This window comes from Theropithecus gelada, chromosome 6 (genome assembly GCF_003255815.1).
Source record: "Theropithecus gelada isolate Dixy chromosome 6, Tgel_1.0, whole genome shotgun sequence".
NCBI classification, from domain to species: domain Eukaryota; kingdom Metazoa; phylum Chordata; class Mammalia; order Primates; family Cercopithecidae; genus Theropithecus; species Theropithecus gelada.
Window position 1 is genome coordinate 142663901 of NC_037673.1, and position 17436 is coordinate 142681336.

Genomic DNA, 17436 nt, shown 5'->3' on the forward strand with positions numbered 1-17436 from the left:
GTGAGAAATAAAGCACTCATTTAGGCTGCGGTTGTCACTTGTTCTGGAGAAAGAAAAGTTGGATGTTAAAATAAGAAATAGAATTACCTGATTGTAAAACTGAATAGGATATACACAGTTCCTGGTAAAGTTAATATTGGCTGGATGCAGTGGTTTACCCCTGTAATCCCAGCACATTCAAAGGCCAAGGTTGGGAGGATTGCTTGAGCCCAGGAGTTCAAGGTTGCAGATAGTGCCATTATACTCTAGTCCGGACAGCAGAGAGAAGTAAGACCCTGTCTTTAAAAAAAAAAAAAAAAAATTGATTATAATTTAGAAAAGACTTTGAAATTTTGTTACTTTTCTTGAGTTAAAATGTCATAGACCCTGTGAAAATAACTTAAATAACTAACTGTATTTGGAATTTTGTGTAAAGACAGCAGTCAACTGTTAAAATCAACTATTTCCTCTGAAGTACTTAAAATTTTCCCATGCCCCCGCCCTCTTTATTTCTTTTTGAGACAGAGTCTTGTTGTGCTGCCCAGCTAGAGTGTGGTGGCATCATGGCTCACTGTAGCCTCAACCTTTCAGACTCTGGAAATCCTCCTACCTCAGCCTCCTGAGTAGTTGGGACCACAGGCATGCGCCACCATGCCCAGCTGATTTTTTAAATTATTTATAAAGATGAGATCTTTCTGTGTTGCCGAGGCTGGTCTTGACCTCCTGGGCATAAGCTGTCCCCCCATCTTAGTCCCCCAAAGTGCTGGGATTACAGGCATAAGCCACCACGCCCAGCTTACCCCAATTTTAAAAACATTTATTTATTTATTTACTTTTTTTTTTTTAGAAACAGGGTCTTGCTCTGTTGCCCAAGGTGGAGTGTAGTGGCGTGATTCTAGCTCACTGCAGCCTTGAACCCCTGGGCTTAAGTGGTCACCCCACCACAGCCTCCCAAATAACTAGACTGTACAGGCACATGCCACACCATGCCCAGCTAATGTTGAAATTTTTTGTAGAGAGTCTTGCTGTGTTGCCTAAGATGGTCTCAAACTCCTGGCCTGGAGCAGTCCTCTCACCTTGGCCTACCAGAGTGCTTGGATTACAGACCTGAGGCATTGCATTTGGACCCCTAATTTTTTTTTTTTTTTTGCGTGGGGGTTTCTTAGAGAAAGAAGAACCAGAGAACTTGCTAGAAAGGAGACCAGAGAACTTGCTAGATAAAATCTTAAAGAGCTGTACCACTGCAGCCTCCAAGTTTTAACTCACCAACTCAGTATATACTTTGGCTTTTACAAGACTATTATTAAGTAAAATATACTCTCTTTTCTACCTTGCTTTTGGTCTGTTCTGCTTCTTGAAGAAGCATAGTAAAGATATTTTCTAACTGCTAAGTTTGTTCTTTGTACTGGATGTGTGAAAAAGAAAGAGTAGTAGGTAACATCCTGGATTCTAGAGACTGATTCTTAGGTTGAAGATAACTGTCCAGTCTTAATATAAATTCACATAAATCTTTATCTTTCAGAAAATACTTTCCTACTAACTGTATAAAATTGTTAAAACACTATAGATCTAAATTTGAGTTTTGCTCATTTAATTCTGTGGCATACACAATATTTCTATGTAGAATAATGGATTTGATGGCTAGAAAAGTAAGTCAGTGTCTAATAGAGTCCTTGTATATTGTCTAGAGCAGGGGTCCCCACCCCCCAGGTCACGGTGGCATTAAATTATCATAGGAGAACCAACCGTATTGTAAATTGCACATGCGAAAGATCTAAGTTGCGTACTCTGTATGAGAATCTAATGCCTGATAATCTGAAGTGGAGCAGTTTCAAACTAAAGTCATCACCTCTACCCACTCCCGCCAATTGTGGAAAAATTGTCTTCCATGGAACCGGTCCCTAGTGTCAGAAAGCTTGGGGGCCGGGCGCGGTGGCTCAAGCCTGTAATCCCAGCACTTTGGGAGGCCGAGGCGGGTGGATCACAAGGTCAGGAGATCGAGACTATCCTGGCTAACACGGTGAAACCCCGTCTCTACTAAAAATACAAAAAACTAGCCGGGCGCGGTAGCGGGCGCCTTTAGTCCCAGCTACTTGGGAGGCTGAGGCGGGAGAATGGCGTGAACCCGGGGGGCGGAGCTTGCAGTGAGCCGAGATCGCGCCACTGCACTCTAGCCTGGGAGACACAGTGAGACTCCGTCTCAAAAAAAAAAAAAAAAAAAGAAAGCTTGGGGACTGCTGGTCTAGAGGCTTTCTTCCCCTTGTGTTTGGTCTGATTCATGTTGTATTAGTTGTGATATTGTCTGTTTCAACATACAGATATTCATCCAAAGAAATACTTAATTGTCATTTGGGTACTTTAAGCTCTCATTTTTTCTTTAAGTGACTGTTTGATTTATATTATGCATCAGACACTGTTTAGGCCTTGGAACTTCCCAAGTGTACCAGGAACCTTGTATTCTAATTGAGAAGACACATAAATATGGCCAGTATTGGGAAGATGTAGCTTTTTATTTTTTCTGGAGTTGAGTTTTTAGCTTAAAACTTACGATTTTTTTCCTGTGAATACTCTTAAAGACAAAATCAGGAAAATTATACAGAGTGGGTAAAATTTTAGGTTGAATAAAGACTGTCTTTATTCTGACTAGAGTTAATATTAAGAAGTTGAAAATATTGATATTAGGCATGTTACCTATATTAACAATTTAAGATGGGAACATGAACTTGGGATGTTTGCAGTTTGGAAACTCTCTACCCTGACCAAAACTAAACTGAATGAATATAAATTCTGACAGACTGATCTTCACCATTACTGTAACCTATTTGATATTGAACATTTTTTTATTATGTAGCTGGGCGTGTGGGCATGTAACTGTAGTCCCAGCCCCTTGGGAGACTGAGGCAGGGGAAGATCCCTTGAGGCCAGGAGTTCCAGCTGCAGTGAGCTGTGATCACACCTATGAATAGCCACTGTACTTTAGCCTGGATAACATAGTAAGACCTCATCTCAAATTTAAAAGAGAAAACATATTATTATGGAAAATTTCAAATACAACATACATAAAAGTAGACTGTATAATGTAGTGAATCTCCATGTACTTATTTCTGGCTTCAACAGTTAATCAATGTGGTTAATCTTGCTTCATCCATAATCTACTCCTGACGATTATTTTAGTGCTGTGGGGTTTGTTTTTTCTGTTTTTGTTTTTTGACAAAGTCTTGCTCTGTCACCCAGCCTTCAGTACGGTGGCATAATCTTGGCTGTCTGCAGTCTTGACCTCCTGAGCTCAGCAGTCCTCCTGTCTCAGCCTCATGAGTAGCTGGCAGCACAGATGCATGCCACCACACATGGCTGATTTTTAAATTTTTTGTAGAGATGAGTGCTCCCAATGTTGCCCAGGCTGCTCTCAAACTCCTGGGCTCAAGCAGTCCTCCAGCCTCAGCCTCCCAAAGTGCTGGGATTACAGATGTGAGCCATCACACCTGACCTTAGTTTTTATTTTTGGTTTTTCTTTTATGACTCCTCAAAATTTAGCTTAATGACATGATTGTTTTAGAATAAGTCCCAAACATAACAGCATTTTATCTGTAACAACTTATGTATCTTTAAAGATAAGAATTAAACATACATACACACAAAATCATACATACACACAGTACTATTATCACAGTCCCCCCAAAATTTGTAACAGCTTACTATTGCTTGTGAAATATCCAGTTAGTTTTCATATTTCCCAATTGTATCATAAATGCCCTTTTACACCTGGTTTATTTGAAGCTATATCCAAACAGAGTTATACCTTACGTTTAGTTGATATCTTAAGTCTTTATAGAAATATTCCTTACTTTTTTTTTCCCCCCCTTGGCATTTATTTGTTGAAGAAACAGATCATTTGTCCTGAAGAATTTTCTCACATTTTAGACTTGGCAGATTCATGTTCTGGGGTCATCTAACACATTCCTCTGTCCCCTGTATTCCCTGTAAATTGGAAGTTAGAGCTAGGTATTTGATAAGATTCATTTTTTTTCTTTTTTTGGCAAGAACATTTTATAGATAGCGTTATGTACTTCCTACACAGTACATTATAATGCTCATGATGTCTGGTTGTCTCTTTTCTGTATTATAAATATTGATTAGTGTGTAGAGGTGTTTTCATCCTGATCCATTCATTTTAAAACTTCCTTGATGGTTTCAACAGCCATTTTTGATCATCGCCTGGATTTGCCGTTGTATATGAAACTCTAAATGTACAGTTTCTTCTGCATTTATTGCTGGCATTCCATATAGTTGACTGTAACAACCATTTGGTTAACCTGAAATGCAGTTTTTACAGAAGAGACATGATATATGTATTCTCTTTCATTTATCAATTTAAAGAATGAGTTGATTGCCTAGTTTTTTCCAAAGGGAACTCCTGGTTTTTTGTTTTTTCTTTTTAAGTATCATTATGAACTCATGAATTTTTAACACTTGATATGTTTCACTCCATTATAGTCTTTTTTAATGTTCAGATTGTCTCATCTTTAATCAGTGGGAGCCTCTTCATGTTGGCTTCTGATCTTTTTTTTTTTTTTTTTAAATTTTTGACATGCCAGTCTTTGGTAACTCTCTTGCGTCTGGAAGGACAAGGTATACCAAGGAAGTACCAGGCTCATCTTACAGATTTTCTGCCCTGACCTAGAATTGGCCCTTTGTCTAAAGAACTCTGTTGCTTTTAGAAGTAGTATTTAGAGACTCAGTAGGAATTGTTTAAGAAAGTCAGGCTACATTTGAATTAATTGCCATCTTTTTGAGGTATTTGTTTTTTTATTTTAATTTATTTATTATTATTTTATTTTATTTTTTTGAGACGGAGTCTTACTTTGCCACCCAGGCTGGAGTACAGTGGCGCGGTCTCGGCTCACTACATCCTCTGCCTCCTGGGTTCAAGCAATTCTCTGCCTCAGCCTCCCAAGTAGCAGAGATTACAGGCACCCACCACGTTTGGCTAATTTTTTTGTATTTTTAGTAGAGATGGGGTTTCACCATCTTGGCCAGGCTGGTCTTGAACTCCTGACCTCGTGATCCACCCACCTCGGCCTCCCAAAGTGCTGGGATTACAGGTGTGAGCCACCGCACCCGGCCTTGTTTTTTATTTTGAGGCAGAGTCTTTCTGTGTCACCCAGACTGGAGCGCAGTGGCGCGATCTCGGCTCACTGCAACCTCTGCCTCCTGGGTTCAAGTGATTCTTGTGCCTCAGCCTCCAGAGTAGCTAGGATTACAGATGTGCACCACCATGCCTGGCTAATTTTTGTAATTTTAGTAGAGATGGGGTTTTACCATGTTGCCCAGCCTGGTCTGAAATTCCTGAGCTCAAGGGATCCACCTGCCGTGGCCTCCCGAAGTGCTAGGATTATAGGTATGAGCCATTGTGCTCGGCCTTTCTAAAGTATTTGAATTGTATGTTCTTTGTCAGTAGTTTTAAAAACAGACATTTGGCAAAGTAGCCTTTTGGTTTCCAGTTTACTTTGAGACAGCTATTATTAATTAGATATACTCAGTACATTGAGTGATATATCATACGTTTAAAGTAGTCATACAGACTAAGATTGTACTTCCCATTTTTCTATGTATTTATGTATTTTTATTTTTTAATTAAATTTTTTTCTTTTAAAGACAGCATCTCACCCTGTCACCTAAGCTGGAGTACAGTGGCACAATCGTGGCTCCCTGCAGCCTCGACCCTCTGGCTCAAGTGATTCTCCCGCCTTAGCCTCCCAAATAGCTAGGATTATAGGCGTGCACCCCCATGCGTGGCTAATTTTTAAAATATTTAGTGGAGACAGTGTCTCGGTATGTTACTCAGGCTGGTCTCAAACTGCTGGGCTCAAGTAATCCTCACACCTTGGCCTCCTAAATTGTTGGGATTGTAGACGTCAGCCACTGCACCTGGCCCGTTTTTCTCTTTAACATACTACTTCATTCTGCTGATAGGTCACTCTTCACAAGTAATTCTCTGCCATTGATTGTGTGCTTACAACTATTTGTTCCCCTCGTTGAGAATATGTTAAACTGGGCCAGGCATGGTGGCTCATGCCTGTAATCCCAGAATTTTGGGAGGCCAACATGTGTGGATCACCTGAGGTCAGGAGTTTGAGACCAGCCTGGCCAACATGATGAAACCCCGCCTCCACTAAAAATACAAAAAAATTAGCTGGGCGTGGTGGCAGGCGCCTGAAATCCCAGCTACTCGGGAGGCTGAGACAGGAGAATTGCTTAAACCTGGGAGGCGGAGGTTGCCGTGAGCCCAGATCATGCAGTGAGCCCAGATCATGCAGCCCAGATCATGCAGTACTCCAGCCTGGGTGACAGAGTGAGACTGAGGCAGGAGAATTGCTTAGACCTGGGAGGCGGAGGTTGCCGTGAGCCCAGATCATGCCGTGAGCCCAGATCATGCAGCCCAGATCATGCAGTACTCCAGCCTGGGTGACAGAGTGAGACTCTGTCTCAAAAAAAAAAAAAAGAAAAGAAAAAGAAAAAAAAATACGTTAAATTGCTTTGCAGTGTAATACTTAGCTGATTCTTTTTAAATGTACTTTTTTTTTTCCCCATCAACTTTTAAGTTCCAGGGGACATATGTAGGATGTACAGGTTTGTTACATAGGTAAATGTGTGCCATGGTGGATTGCTGCACAGATCAACCTACCACCTAGGTATTAAGCCCAACATCCATTAGAAATGTAAATTTTAAAAGGGTTAATGCTAAGTGCACAGTTATACAGATGATTTGTTACTTCCTCTTTTGCTTCTTATATAGGAAGAAAAGGGTAGTGAAGTTTAGCATCTCTATATTCCCTTTAGAGACTTACTATGAAACCAAGTGGTTCCTTTCCTGTCTTATTAAGGTGCATTTAAAATATTTAGGGATTTTACAGCTTTTAAGGACATTTCACCAGGTATTAAAAAAAAATTCAAGGCTGGACGCCAGGCCCGGTGGCACTTTGGGAGGCTGAGGCAGGTGGATCACGAGGTCAGGAGATCGAGACCATTCTGGCTAGCATGGTGAAACCCTGTCTTTACTAAAAATACAAAACAATTAGCCAGGTGTGGTGGCAGGCGCCTGTAGTCTCAGCTACTTGGGAGGCTGAGGCAGGAGAATGATGTGAACCTGGGAGGCAGAGCTTGCAGTGAGCGCCGCTACATTCCAGCCTGGGTGACAGAGCAAGACTCCGTCTCAAAAAAAACCTCAAAATCCACTTTATTTTGTCTTGTGTCACATAGTAAATGTCTGATGTTGGACATATATAATAACTAAATCTTATAAATACGTCTCAAATGGGGTTATCAGTGAAAAAGATACTATTAAATGGACACCCAAAGGGATTTTGCTCCTTGACACCTTGTCTTTTTCTAATCCCGTTCTTCAGATTTTGGCTTCATTGTATGTGCATTCTTGCATCAGCCTATATATAAATCCTAAATGTGTTTTCTTTCAAAAAGTGCTTCTTAATATCCAGGATGATTTCATGTGTCCAGTGCTGTGCTGGTCTGTTTGTCTTTTTTTTTTTTTTTTTGAGACAGAGTCTTACTTTGTCGCCTAGGTTGGAGTGGCATGATCTTGGCTCACTGCAACCTCCACCTCCCGGGTTCAAGCAGTTCTTTGCCTCAACCTCCCTAGTAGCTGGGATTACAGGTGCCTGCCACCATGCCTGGCTAATTTTTGTATTTTTAGTAGAGACTGGGTTTCACCATCTTGGCCAGGCTGGTCTTGAACTCCTGACCTCGTGGTCCACCCGCCTCGGCCTCCCAAAGTGCTGGGATTACAGGCGTGAGCCACGTGAGCCACTGTGCCTGGCCTGTCCTTTTCCCTTTCTCAATTTTTGTTACCCATGTGCTCACAGAGATAACACATTTTCACTATCTTTAGTTTTTTCTTTGGAGCATTTCTTATTCTTTGTGAAGGTATGCATGTAGTGGTTTGTTCTTAATGCCTTTATCTTTTATTCTGTCCTTAGATATGGAAGCATATTTTGTGCAAACCTGAAATTATGTGGGTTGGTTGGAGGGGGGTGGTTTTCTTTTTAATGGATATGACAGTTTTCATACCTGCATATCTCATTGGATAGAAAAATTGTGTATAATTAGTAGCTCAGGGCTCCTTTTTCTAATAACCTGATATGGTTCACTGTTCAGCTTTGGATACAATTAGCATGTAGTGTTCTCCACTTAAGATCAGAAAAGATGGAGATTATATATACTACCTAATTCTTATTCTTTTCTTTATACCTCGATGGATCCTAACCAGTTGCATGTCTGTTCTTTCTTGAGTTAGAAAGAATCCCAGGAACATCTTTCTGTACTTCTATTCCTGTTGGTTTAATTTCTCTGTTTTTGGCTCAAAGTCTCAGGAAACACATCATCACCTAAGAGAAGCTTATGACTCTCATTCCCAGCTGCCCTCCTATTCTTTCCTCTATAGGACAGCCCATGTACTCTCGTGAACATGGTGCTGCTGCATCTGAGCGACTTCAGTTGGGGACACCGCCTCCTCTGTTGGCAGCTCGTTTGGTGCCACCTCGAAACCTCATGGGATCCTCCATTGGGTACCATACCTCAGTCTCCAGCCCTACCCCTCTGGTTCCAGGTAAGCTTTGCTACAGATGGCCATCCACCTCACTGATCTTTTTTACCTTAAGCTGGCCAGCCTAAGCAGTGACCTGGCATCCTGATCTGCTGTCATAAAGTCCCATTAAAGCTCATAGGTAGTTTTATTTTCTGTTCCTTTGCTTCTTTGGTTTGTCTCTAGTGGCTGCTAGATGATTAGGCCTGTGTATCTGTCATCTCTGGTGTCCTCTATATTTACTTTCAGTGCCTCGGTAACAAAGTGATGCTAGTTCCTTGAGCTAGTTTCTAATCAGGTAGATAGGAAGATAATATCTACTTGAATGTTTTCTGATTAGTTATACATTGTAATAAACTAGGTTAATTTTTCTTTGAAACAAAATGAAAATAAACATCTGGTTTCTTGCCGATCATGTCCTTTTTTCCCTTTTGCCCCTTATATGGTCCTTTTGCCCCTTGTATGGTCCTTTTGCCCCTTGTATGTGTGTATAATGTAACGATTCTTAAAAATTCTTTTGTCCTATTGACATAGGTATTTTGAAGGATCTGTGGAGTGCTTTGTGGGTGTTTCATGAGGTGTTTTTAACCCTTTCTCACTTTGCCTTTAGATCTTATTCATCTTAATTAACTAAAGGGCTTTTAAGTTAATTGGTGGTCTGTGTATTCCCAGGATTTATAGCACAAGGTCATTTGATTATGTAACTTCTTTAAAACTTTCTGCAGTCTTAACTGTAGGAGATTTTCTGTCAGTAGTGCCAAGTGGTAACTGAAAATTTTTAATCATAATTTGCTGATCCATTTTTAAAAAGATAAAGCAGTATTCATTTTGTATGTTATATTGCATGTAATTTTTAGAGTTGGCATAACCAGGGAAGCTGTTACTTTACATATCATTTTCAAACTGTATCATTCTTCAACACGTTGAAATTTAATAAGAAACTATGTTAGATTTACTTTTAAGCTAGACATATTACAGTGTGTTTCCATCAGGAGGGAATGCTCACAATTAAATACTGTCTTTAGTTGTCTTAAAGAAACAAAAAATTATAGAGAAGTTAGAGCAAAAGCTAAAATAATTAAGTATGAAGCCCCCAAAATACTCTTTGGCAGATAACTATAATCATAGTCCTGTAACCATTGAGGCAAAATTATTTGTTTTTATTTTTTTTTATTTTTTATTTTTTTTTTTTTTTGAGACGGAGTCTGACTCTGCTACCCAGGCTGGAGTGCAAGGGTGTGATCTTGGCTCACTGCAACCTCCACCTCCAGGGTCCAAGCGATTCTCCTGCCTCAGCCTCCTGAGTAGCTGGGATTACAGGCGTGCATCACCAAGCCCAGCTAATTTTTGTATTTTTAGTAGAGACGAGGTTTCACCATGTTGGTCAGGCTGGTCTCGAACTCCTGACCTCGTGATTTACCCACCCTGGCCTCCCAAAGTACTGGAATTATAGGCGTGAGCCACTACACCTGACCCAATTATTTGGTTTTATTAATCATCATCAGGAAACTTTGAGACTGAATGCAAGCCTTAGGAATGAAATAAAAAATCTAATAGGAATGTCGTTGTGATAATAATTTATTAAATTTTCTGTTCCATCCTTCTCTGAGGAGGACAGTACAAATGCCCCAAATGATTACTTTTCAACATAATTTAACGTTTTATTAGAGGGAGACAGTTCTTAATCTAGTGATGTCTTTTTTGTGTAATTCCATGAGCTGTTCTCAAAACCTGGAAAAAGGGGAAACGTGGGGGTGGGGGGAAGAGAAGGAATGCCAGCCAGCAGTTCTAGTTCTTATATTAGATATCTCAGAATCACCTGTGCTTTAATAGCATTTTATTGTTATTGCCTCCTTGTAGCTTGTGGATGTTTTGTGCAAGAAGGAAGTTAGCTTGTGAATCTGAAGTTGGGAGAAGCATAATATTCATGGGAGAGGTTTAATCTAAGAGTATTGGGGGTGAGACATTTTCTGGATTGAGGACTTCTGAATCCTAGTTGTGCTATTTATCGACCATTGACTCAAATGCCTGTAGTGGCCAGGAGGATCCCCTAAATGAGGATAATTTGCTGATCTTATATTCTGAATCACTTCTATACTCTAAATCATAGAAGTGACTGACGTGTATGTGAGTGCGTGTGCTGTTTTATTTGAAATATGGTTTATGTGTGAAACCAGCTGTTCTGTCTCTAGTTTGTTTATTTATTTATTTATTTTTTTTTTGAGACGGAGTCTCGCTCTGTCGCCCAGGCTGGAGTGCAGTGGCCGGATCTCAGCTCACTGCAAGCTCCGCCTCCCAGGTTCATGCCATTCTCCTGCCTCAGCCTCCCGAGTAGCTGGGACTACAGGCGCCCGCCACCTCGCCCGGCTAGTTTTTTGTATTTTTTAGTAGAGACGGAGTTTCACCGGGTTAGCCAGGATGGTCTCGATCTCCTGACCTCATGATCCGCCCGTCTCGGCCTCCCAAAGTGCTGGGATTACAGGCTTGAGCCACTGCGCCCGGCCTCTGTCTCTAGTTTGAAGAAGTGCAGATAACCAAATGAATACATTTTCTTTTCACCTCAATTAAAAAGGTGCCTAGAAATTGGAGATATGATAGATATCAGAGGAAACTCAGTCCTTCACATATGGTGTTTGTGTTTGTAAAAATTTGTATTAACAAATGTGCATTGGGCTGGGCACGGTGACTCACACCTGTAGTGCCAGCAGTTTGGTAGACTGAGGCCGGCAGATGGCTGAAGCCCAGGAGTTCAAGACCAGTCTGGGCAAGATAGCGAGACCCCATCTCTATTTTTTTTTAATTAAAAAAAAATGTGCATTGACATTTGGATAAGGTAATTAATATATAGAGCAGAAATGAGTAGGTGAGTGAATCTGAAAATACCAGTATTTAAGAATGGATGCATGTATCTATATTCTGTAATAGGAGCATTTTTTTTTTCAGTTTCAAAAGGTGTGTCTAGATACTGTAACACAAAGAGAAATGCAGTCTTCACCTCAGGTTCCACATGTGCAGATTCAACCAACTACAGATTGAAAATGTTCAGAAAAAATAAAAATAAAAAATAGCAATACAATAATTAAAAATAATGCAAGTTTTAAAAACAATATCCATAACAGCTATTTACATAGCATTTATATTATGTATTATAATTAACCTAGAGATGTTTTAGAGTATACAAGAGGATTAACCTAGGTTATATGCAAGTACCACCACCCTATTTTATATAAAAGTCTTGAACATTTGTGCATTTCGATATCTGTGGGAGGGTCCTAGAACCAGTCCCTCACAGATACTGAGAGGTGACTGTAGGTTGATGTATTTATATTTGTTGGAGAATATATGTTTTTTAAGCAAGTGTTTATTTTAGAACAATGAGAGATGATTTAACCTCTCTCTGATTTGTTGTGTGTTTTGTTGCTTTGTTTTCCCTCAGATACATATGAACCAGATGGTTACAACCCAGAAGCTCCTAGTATTACTAGTTCTGGTAGATCTCAGTACAGACAGTTCTTTTCAAGAACACAGACACAGCGTCCCAATCTGATTGGCCTAACATCTGGAGATATGGATGCAAATCCAAGAGGTGAGAATACCTTGAACTTTTTCTGATGCTAAGTGTTATGCAGTAGTTGGATATAGTTATTACATTTGCATTTCTGGCCTCGCTTGAGGAAATTAAGGTCCAAATTACTTATATATCATCTCTTTGAAGGGTACTATGTATTAATCTCAGATGTTTTTAAATAACTTTATCTCCAAAGTTTATTTTAAAGCTATAGTTAGAATATATTTATTTTTACATACAAATCACACTAATATTACTTTACTTCTTTTAGTAGGACTTTAGGCTGTTTTAGTTTTGTTGCTAGGCACTGTGTTAGGTATTGTGTATAGATAGATGAAATTACTGATCTCCTCCTCAAAGAACTGATCACTGAAGGGCCTACTTTGGCACCTCAAAGTACTGGGATTACAGGTGTGAGCCCCTGTGCCCAGCCTAGCATTTTCCTGATCTTTCTTTCTATCCTAGCTTTATTAATTCTTTTTTTCCTGCCATTAATAACACTATTACCACTATAAGAATAACAAGTTTTGTATGAAGACTACACCAAATGCCTTCTCATATATATATATATATTTATATATATGTATATATTTTTTGAGACAAGGTCTCCTTCTGTCACCTATGCTGGAGTGCAGTGGCGTGATCTCGGCTCACTGCAACCCCTACCTCCCGGGTTCAAGCGATTATCCCACCTCAGCCTCCTGAGTAGCTAGGATTACAGGTGTGCGCCACTACAACCCTGCTAATTTTTGTATTTTTGGTAGAGACGAGGTTTCACCATATTGGTCAGGTTGGTCTTGAACTCCTGACCTCAGGTGATCCAGATCCCACCTTGGCCTCCCAAAGTGTTGGGATTACAGGCATGAGCCACCATACCCAGCCTCATATATATTATTGTCTCTCATGTTTCTGTTTTTATTCTCCCCTTTTACAAGTAAAGACACTGAGGTTTAGAGAGGTTTAAAGAACTTGCCCAAGGTCATGCAGCTGTTAAGTGCCAGAACTAGAATTCAGAGTAGAAGTCATGTTTTGTATACAACAGGATTTCTTTGTTGTCTTGGGCAAGTCATTTAACCTTTAGTTATATCTCCTTCCTTTAATATGACACACTTCATTAAATTTAAAAAAAAAGCATTAGGCAGTGTTAGCTGGTAATGATAAAAACTATTTAAGGAGAACATAATGGCATCTCAAATTCTAGAATGTTTTATGCCATCACAGTTGCTGTCTTCTTCATTAGCCTTCTGAAACACAAGTCCCACAAGAGCAAGGATCATGTCTATTTTATTCACCAATGTATACCCAAGGTCTGCTATAGTTGCTGAGCTGTCACATAGCTAAATGTCAAGTGAATGAATCTTTAAATCATAATTTCCCTGACAAAGATGAAATGAAATGTACCATCTCCTAACCATATACCTACCCCGGCATTCAGCTCTGGGTTATTCTTTGCTTGGTGGAGTTGCTAAAGTTAAGAGAGATACTCAGGATTTAATAGGCATAGTTTTGTGTTGTTAATTTCTGTTTTGTTCAGTACACCTCTTCCTACCCACAGGTTATTTATTGTAAGGACAGATTCTTAGAATATTTCTATCAATTTATAATATTGGCTTTGGATTTTCTTCCCACCTTTAAACCTGTAGAAAATCAAAAGAAACACAGTAAACATCTGAATGCCTTCATTTAGATTTACCAGTAATATTTTATTACCTTTGGGCATGAATGCTGTCTTTTCTTTCTTCTCTCCACTCACTTTTTTTTGTTGAATCTCTTGAAAGTAAGTGGTAGACATTGTGAAACTTTAACTCCTTTACCTTATATCTAAGAATAAGACAGTCCTATATAAGCACAGTATTATTGCCACACATAAAACCATAATTCCATAATAATATGTAATTCTTATGATGTGGTTAACTTCTTGTTGAATCACACCAGGAGGCAAATAATGTCCATTAATGGTGCTAAGTTTGATTGCTTGCATAAGGTGATCATTGTTAGAGCTCTCCATTGTTTTTGTTTCTTTGTTTGTTTGTTTCTTTATGAGACTGAGTTTCACTCTTGTTGCCCAGGCTGGAGTGCGATGGTGCAATCTTGGCTCACCGCAACCTCCGTCTCCTGGGTTCAAGTGATTCTCCTGCCTCAGCCTCCCGAGTAGCTGGGATTACAGGCATGTACCACCATGTCTGGCTAATTTTTTTGTATTTTTAGTAGAGACGGGGTTTCCCTACGTTGGTCAGGCTGGTCTCGAACTCCCAACCTCAGGTGATCCACCCGCCTTGGCCTCCCAAAGTGCTGGAATTACAGGCGTGAGCCACCGTGCCCGGCCCAGAGCTCTCCATTGTAAATGTAATTTTTGGAGTGTTACTTTGGCACCATAAGTATCTTGTTTTCCAACAACCTTTTACCAGTATTTTTTTCATCTATTGATCATTCATGCCTGAGTCATTTATTACATCGAGGTTAACTTTGAGTTTTGAAACATGGATTTCTAGTTTTTATAGAAAAAGGCATTTGTAACTTTTCTCTGTTAGGCATTTCTAAAAGAGAAATGAAAGTAATTGAGCTATTAATAGTACTTTTTAACTTTTAGACTAAATATATTAATCATTGAGACTCCTGAAAAACTCAGTAATTGGAATTTTTGTTTCCAACAGCTGCTAACATTGTGATCCAGACTGAACCACCAGTTCCTGTTTCGATTAACAGCAACATAACCAGAGTAGTTCTTGAACCAGATAGTCGAAAAAGAGCTATGAGTGGTTTGGACGGGCCACTCACAAAGAAACCTTGGCTGGGAAAGTAAGATAATTTGCTAATTAGTAGCATCTAATTATTATTGTTGTTTGCATTAATAAATTCATAAAAATAAGATTTGTCATTAATGATTTTCAAACTAGGTATCTTGAAGTTAGGGTTCTAGAAGACATCGTTAGAATGTTGTAAAAATTAAAAAGTTAACAATATTTATAATAGGGTTTTTGTTTGTTTGTTTTTTGTTTTTGAGACGCAGTCGCCCAGGGCGGAGTGCATAATCTCAGCCCACTGCAACCTCCACCTCCCGGGGTGAAGTGATTCTCCTGCCCCAGCCTCCTGAGTAGTGGGATTACAGGTGCCAGCACCATGCCCACCTAATTTTTTGTATTTTTAGTAGAGACGGGGTATCACTGTGTTGGTCAGGCTGGTCTTGAACTCCTGACCTCAGGTGATCCATCCACCTTGGCCTCCCAAAGTGCTGGGATTACAGGTGTGAGCCACCACACCCGGCCCATAAAAGGTATTTCTAATTTGTACCTACCTATTTCTCTACCTAACCCAATATTAAAAATTACTGACACACTGGCAATGGATAGAAAAGAAGAAAAAAAATGAAATAAATGGTGAAGAAAATAGCTTAGTACCCTTGCAGAAGTTGAAAATATGCCATTAAAGATGATGTTCTAGCCGGGCACGGTGGCTCATGCCTGTAATCCCAGCACTTTGGGAGGCCAAGGCGGGCGGATCACTTGAGGTCAGGAGTTCGAGACCAGCCTGACCAAAATGGAGAAACCCAAAATACAAAATTAGCCGGGCGTGATGGTGCATGCCTATAATCCCAGCTACTTGGGAGTCTGAGGTGGGAGAATCACTTGAACCCTGGAGGCGGAGGTTGCAGTGAACCGAGATCTCACCATTGCACTCTAGCCTGGGCAAAAAGAGCAAAACTCCTCAAAAAAGAAAAAAAAAGATGATGTTCTAGCCTTAATTTAATTTAATGATGTTAGAGTCCTTGATAATTATGGTAGATCTTTATGTTAGATCTTTTTAGCATATGATTTTAAGTGTTAGTTGGGCCTTTTCTTTTTGTAATCTATTGCTGTTCACCTTTCTTTTCACCTTTCCTATTCTCACATAATAAGAATAATGTCGGCCGGGCGTAGTAGCTCACACCTGTAATCCCAGCACTTTGGGAGGCCGAGGCGGGTAGATCACTGACGTCAGGAGTTTGAGACCAGCCTGGCCAACATGGTGAAACCTTGACTGTACTAAGAATACAAAAATTAGTCGAGCGTGGTGGTGTGTGCCTGTAATCCCAGATACTAAGGAAGCTGAGGCAGGGGAATCACTTGAACCCAGGAGGTGGGGGTTGCAGCGGACCGAGATCATGCCACGGCTCTCCAGCCTGGGCAATGGAGTGAGACTCTGTCTACAAAAAAAAAAAAGAATAATGTGAAAATTGCTTAGTAATTTCTGAAGAATGTTAAGGGCTCACAAAAGGCACTTTAAACAAATTAATCAATGCAATAAATTTATTGTATAGAGATGTGGTCTTACTATGTTCCCCAGACTGGTCTGGAAGCCCTGGGCTCAACCAGTCCTTCTGCCTTGGCCTCTCAGAGTGCTGGCATTACAGGCATGAGCCACTGCGCCCAGCCTGTAACCTGTTTCTTGTTGTTTAATATATTTTCTGTGGTTTGAATTTTGAATATAATGTTTCATAGGATTTTGAAAAAGTTTTCTGGGATTATAGGTGTGAACCACCATGCTCATCCACAAAAGGCACTTAAAAAAATTATAAACCTAAATTCTTTGTGGTTTTATCTCTTGGCTAGGCATGAAGTAGGAGAATTAACTAAGATGTATTAATCTTCCTTTTAGGCAAGGAAATAACAATCAAAATAAACCAGGGTTCTTACGAAAGAATCAGTATACAAACACCAAATTAGAAGTCAAGAAAATCCCTCAGGAATTGAACAACATTACCAAGCTCAATGAACACTTCAGCAAATTTGGAACTATTGTTAATATCCAGGTAAATGTGGCTATGTCAGTGACAGAAGCCAAGCATTTTATGGGTCTTGGGAAAATTTCTATTAGCTCACCTTGTTTAAATGAGTCAGTGGTTATTCTGATCATCTCTTCTAAGTGCTGTAAATGCCACCATATATCTGTATATCCAGTTTTATGATGGACTTGTTAAACCATGTTTGTTCTTGTGAATTCATTTGGTTCTTTTCTGCAATCTCTTCCTGAAAGAGAATGGGTAGCCTCACAGTTTTGGAGACTGGGAAGTCCAAGATCAAGGTGCTGGATGATTCGTTTCCTAGGGAGTGCTGTCTTCCTGTCTTGCAGATGGTTGGCTTCTCGCTGCATTCTCACATGGCAGACAGAGAAAGAAAAAGAGGGGGTTGGGGCAGATTTCTTTCTCTTCTTTTAAGGCCACTGATACTATTCATTAGGATGCACCCTTATGACCTCATTTAACCTTAATTATATCCTAAAAGCTCTATCTCCAAAACAGTAATATTGGAGT

General features: G+C 39.9%; 1 protein-coding gene across 1 annotated transcript in view; it reads left to right on the forward strand.

Moving 5' to 3' along the window:
- RBM27 (RNA binding motif protein 27) overlaps positions 1-17436 on the forward strand; it is an 87635-nt gene that overhangs the window by 41186 nt on the left and 29013 nt on the right. The window contains exons 9-12 of the mRNA XM_025389087.1: positions 8438-8602; positions 12015-12164; positions 14801-14945; positions 16782-16935. Of these exons, the coding sequence (XP_025244872.1) occupies positions 8438-8602; positions 12015-12164; positions 14801-14945; positions 16782-16935 (614 nt within the window). The remainder of the gene's footprint in view (positions 1-8437; positions 8603-12014; positions 12165-14800; positions 14946-16781; positions 16936-17436) is intronic.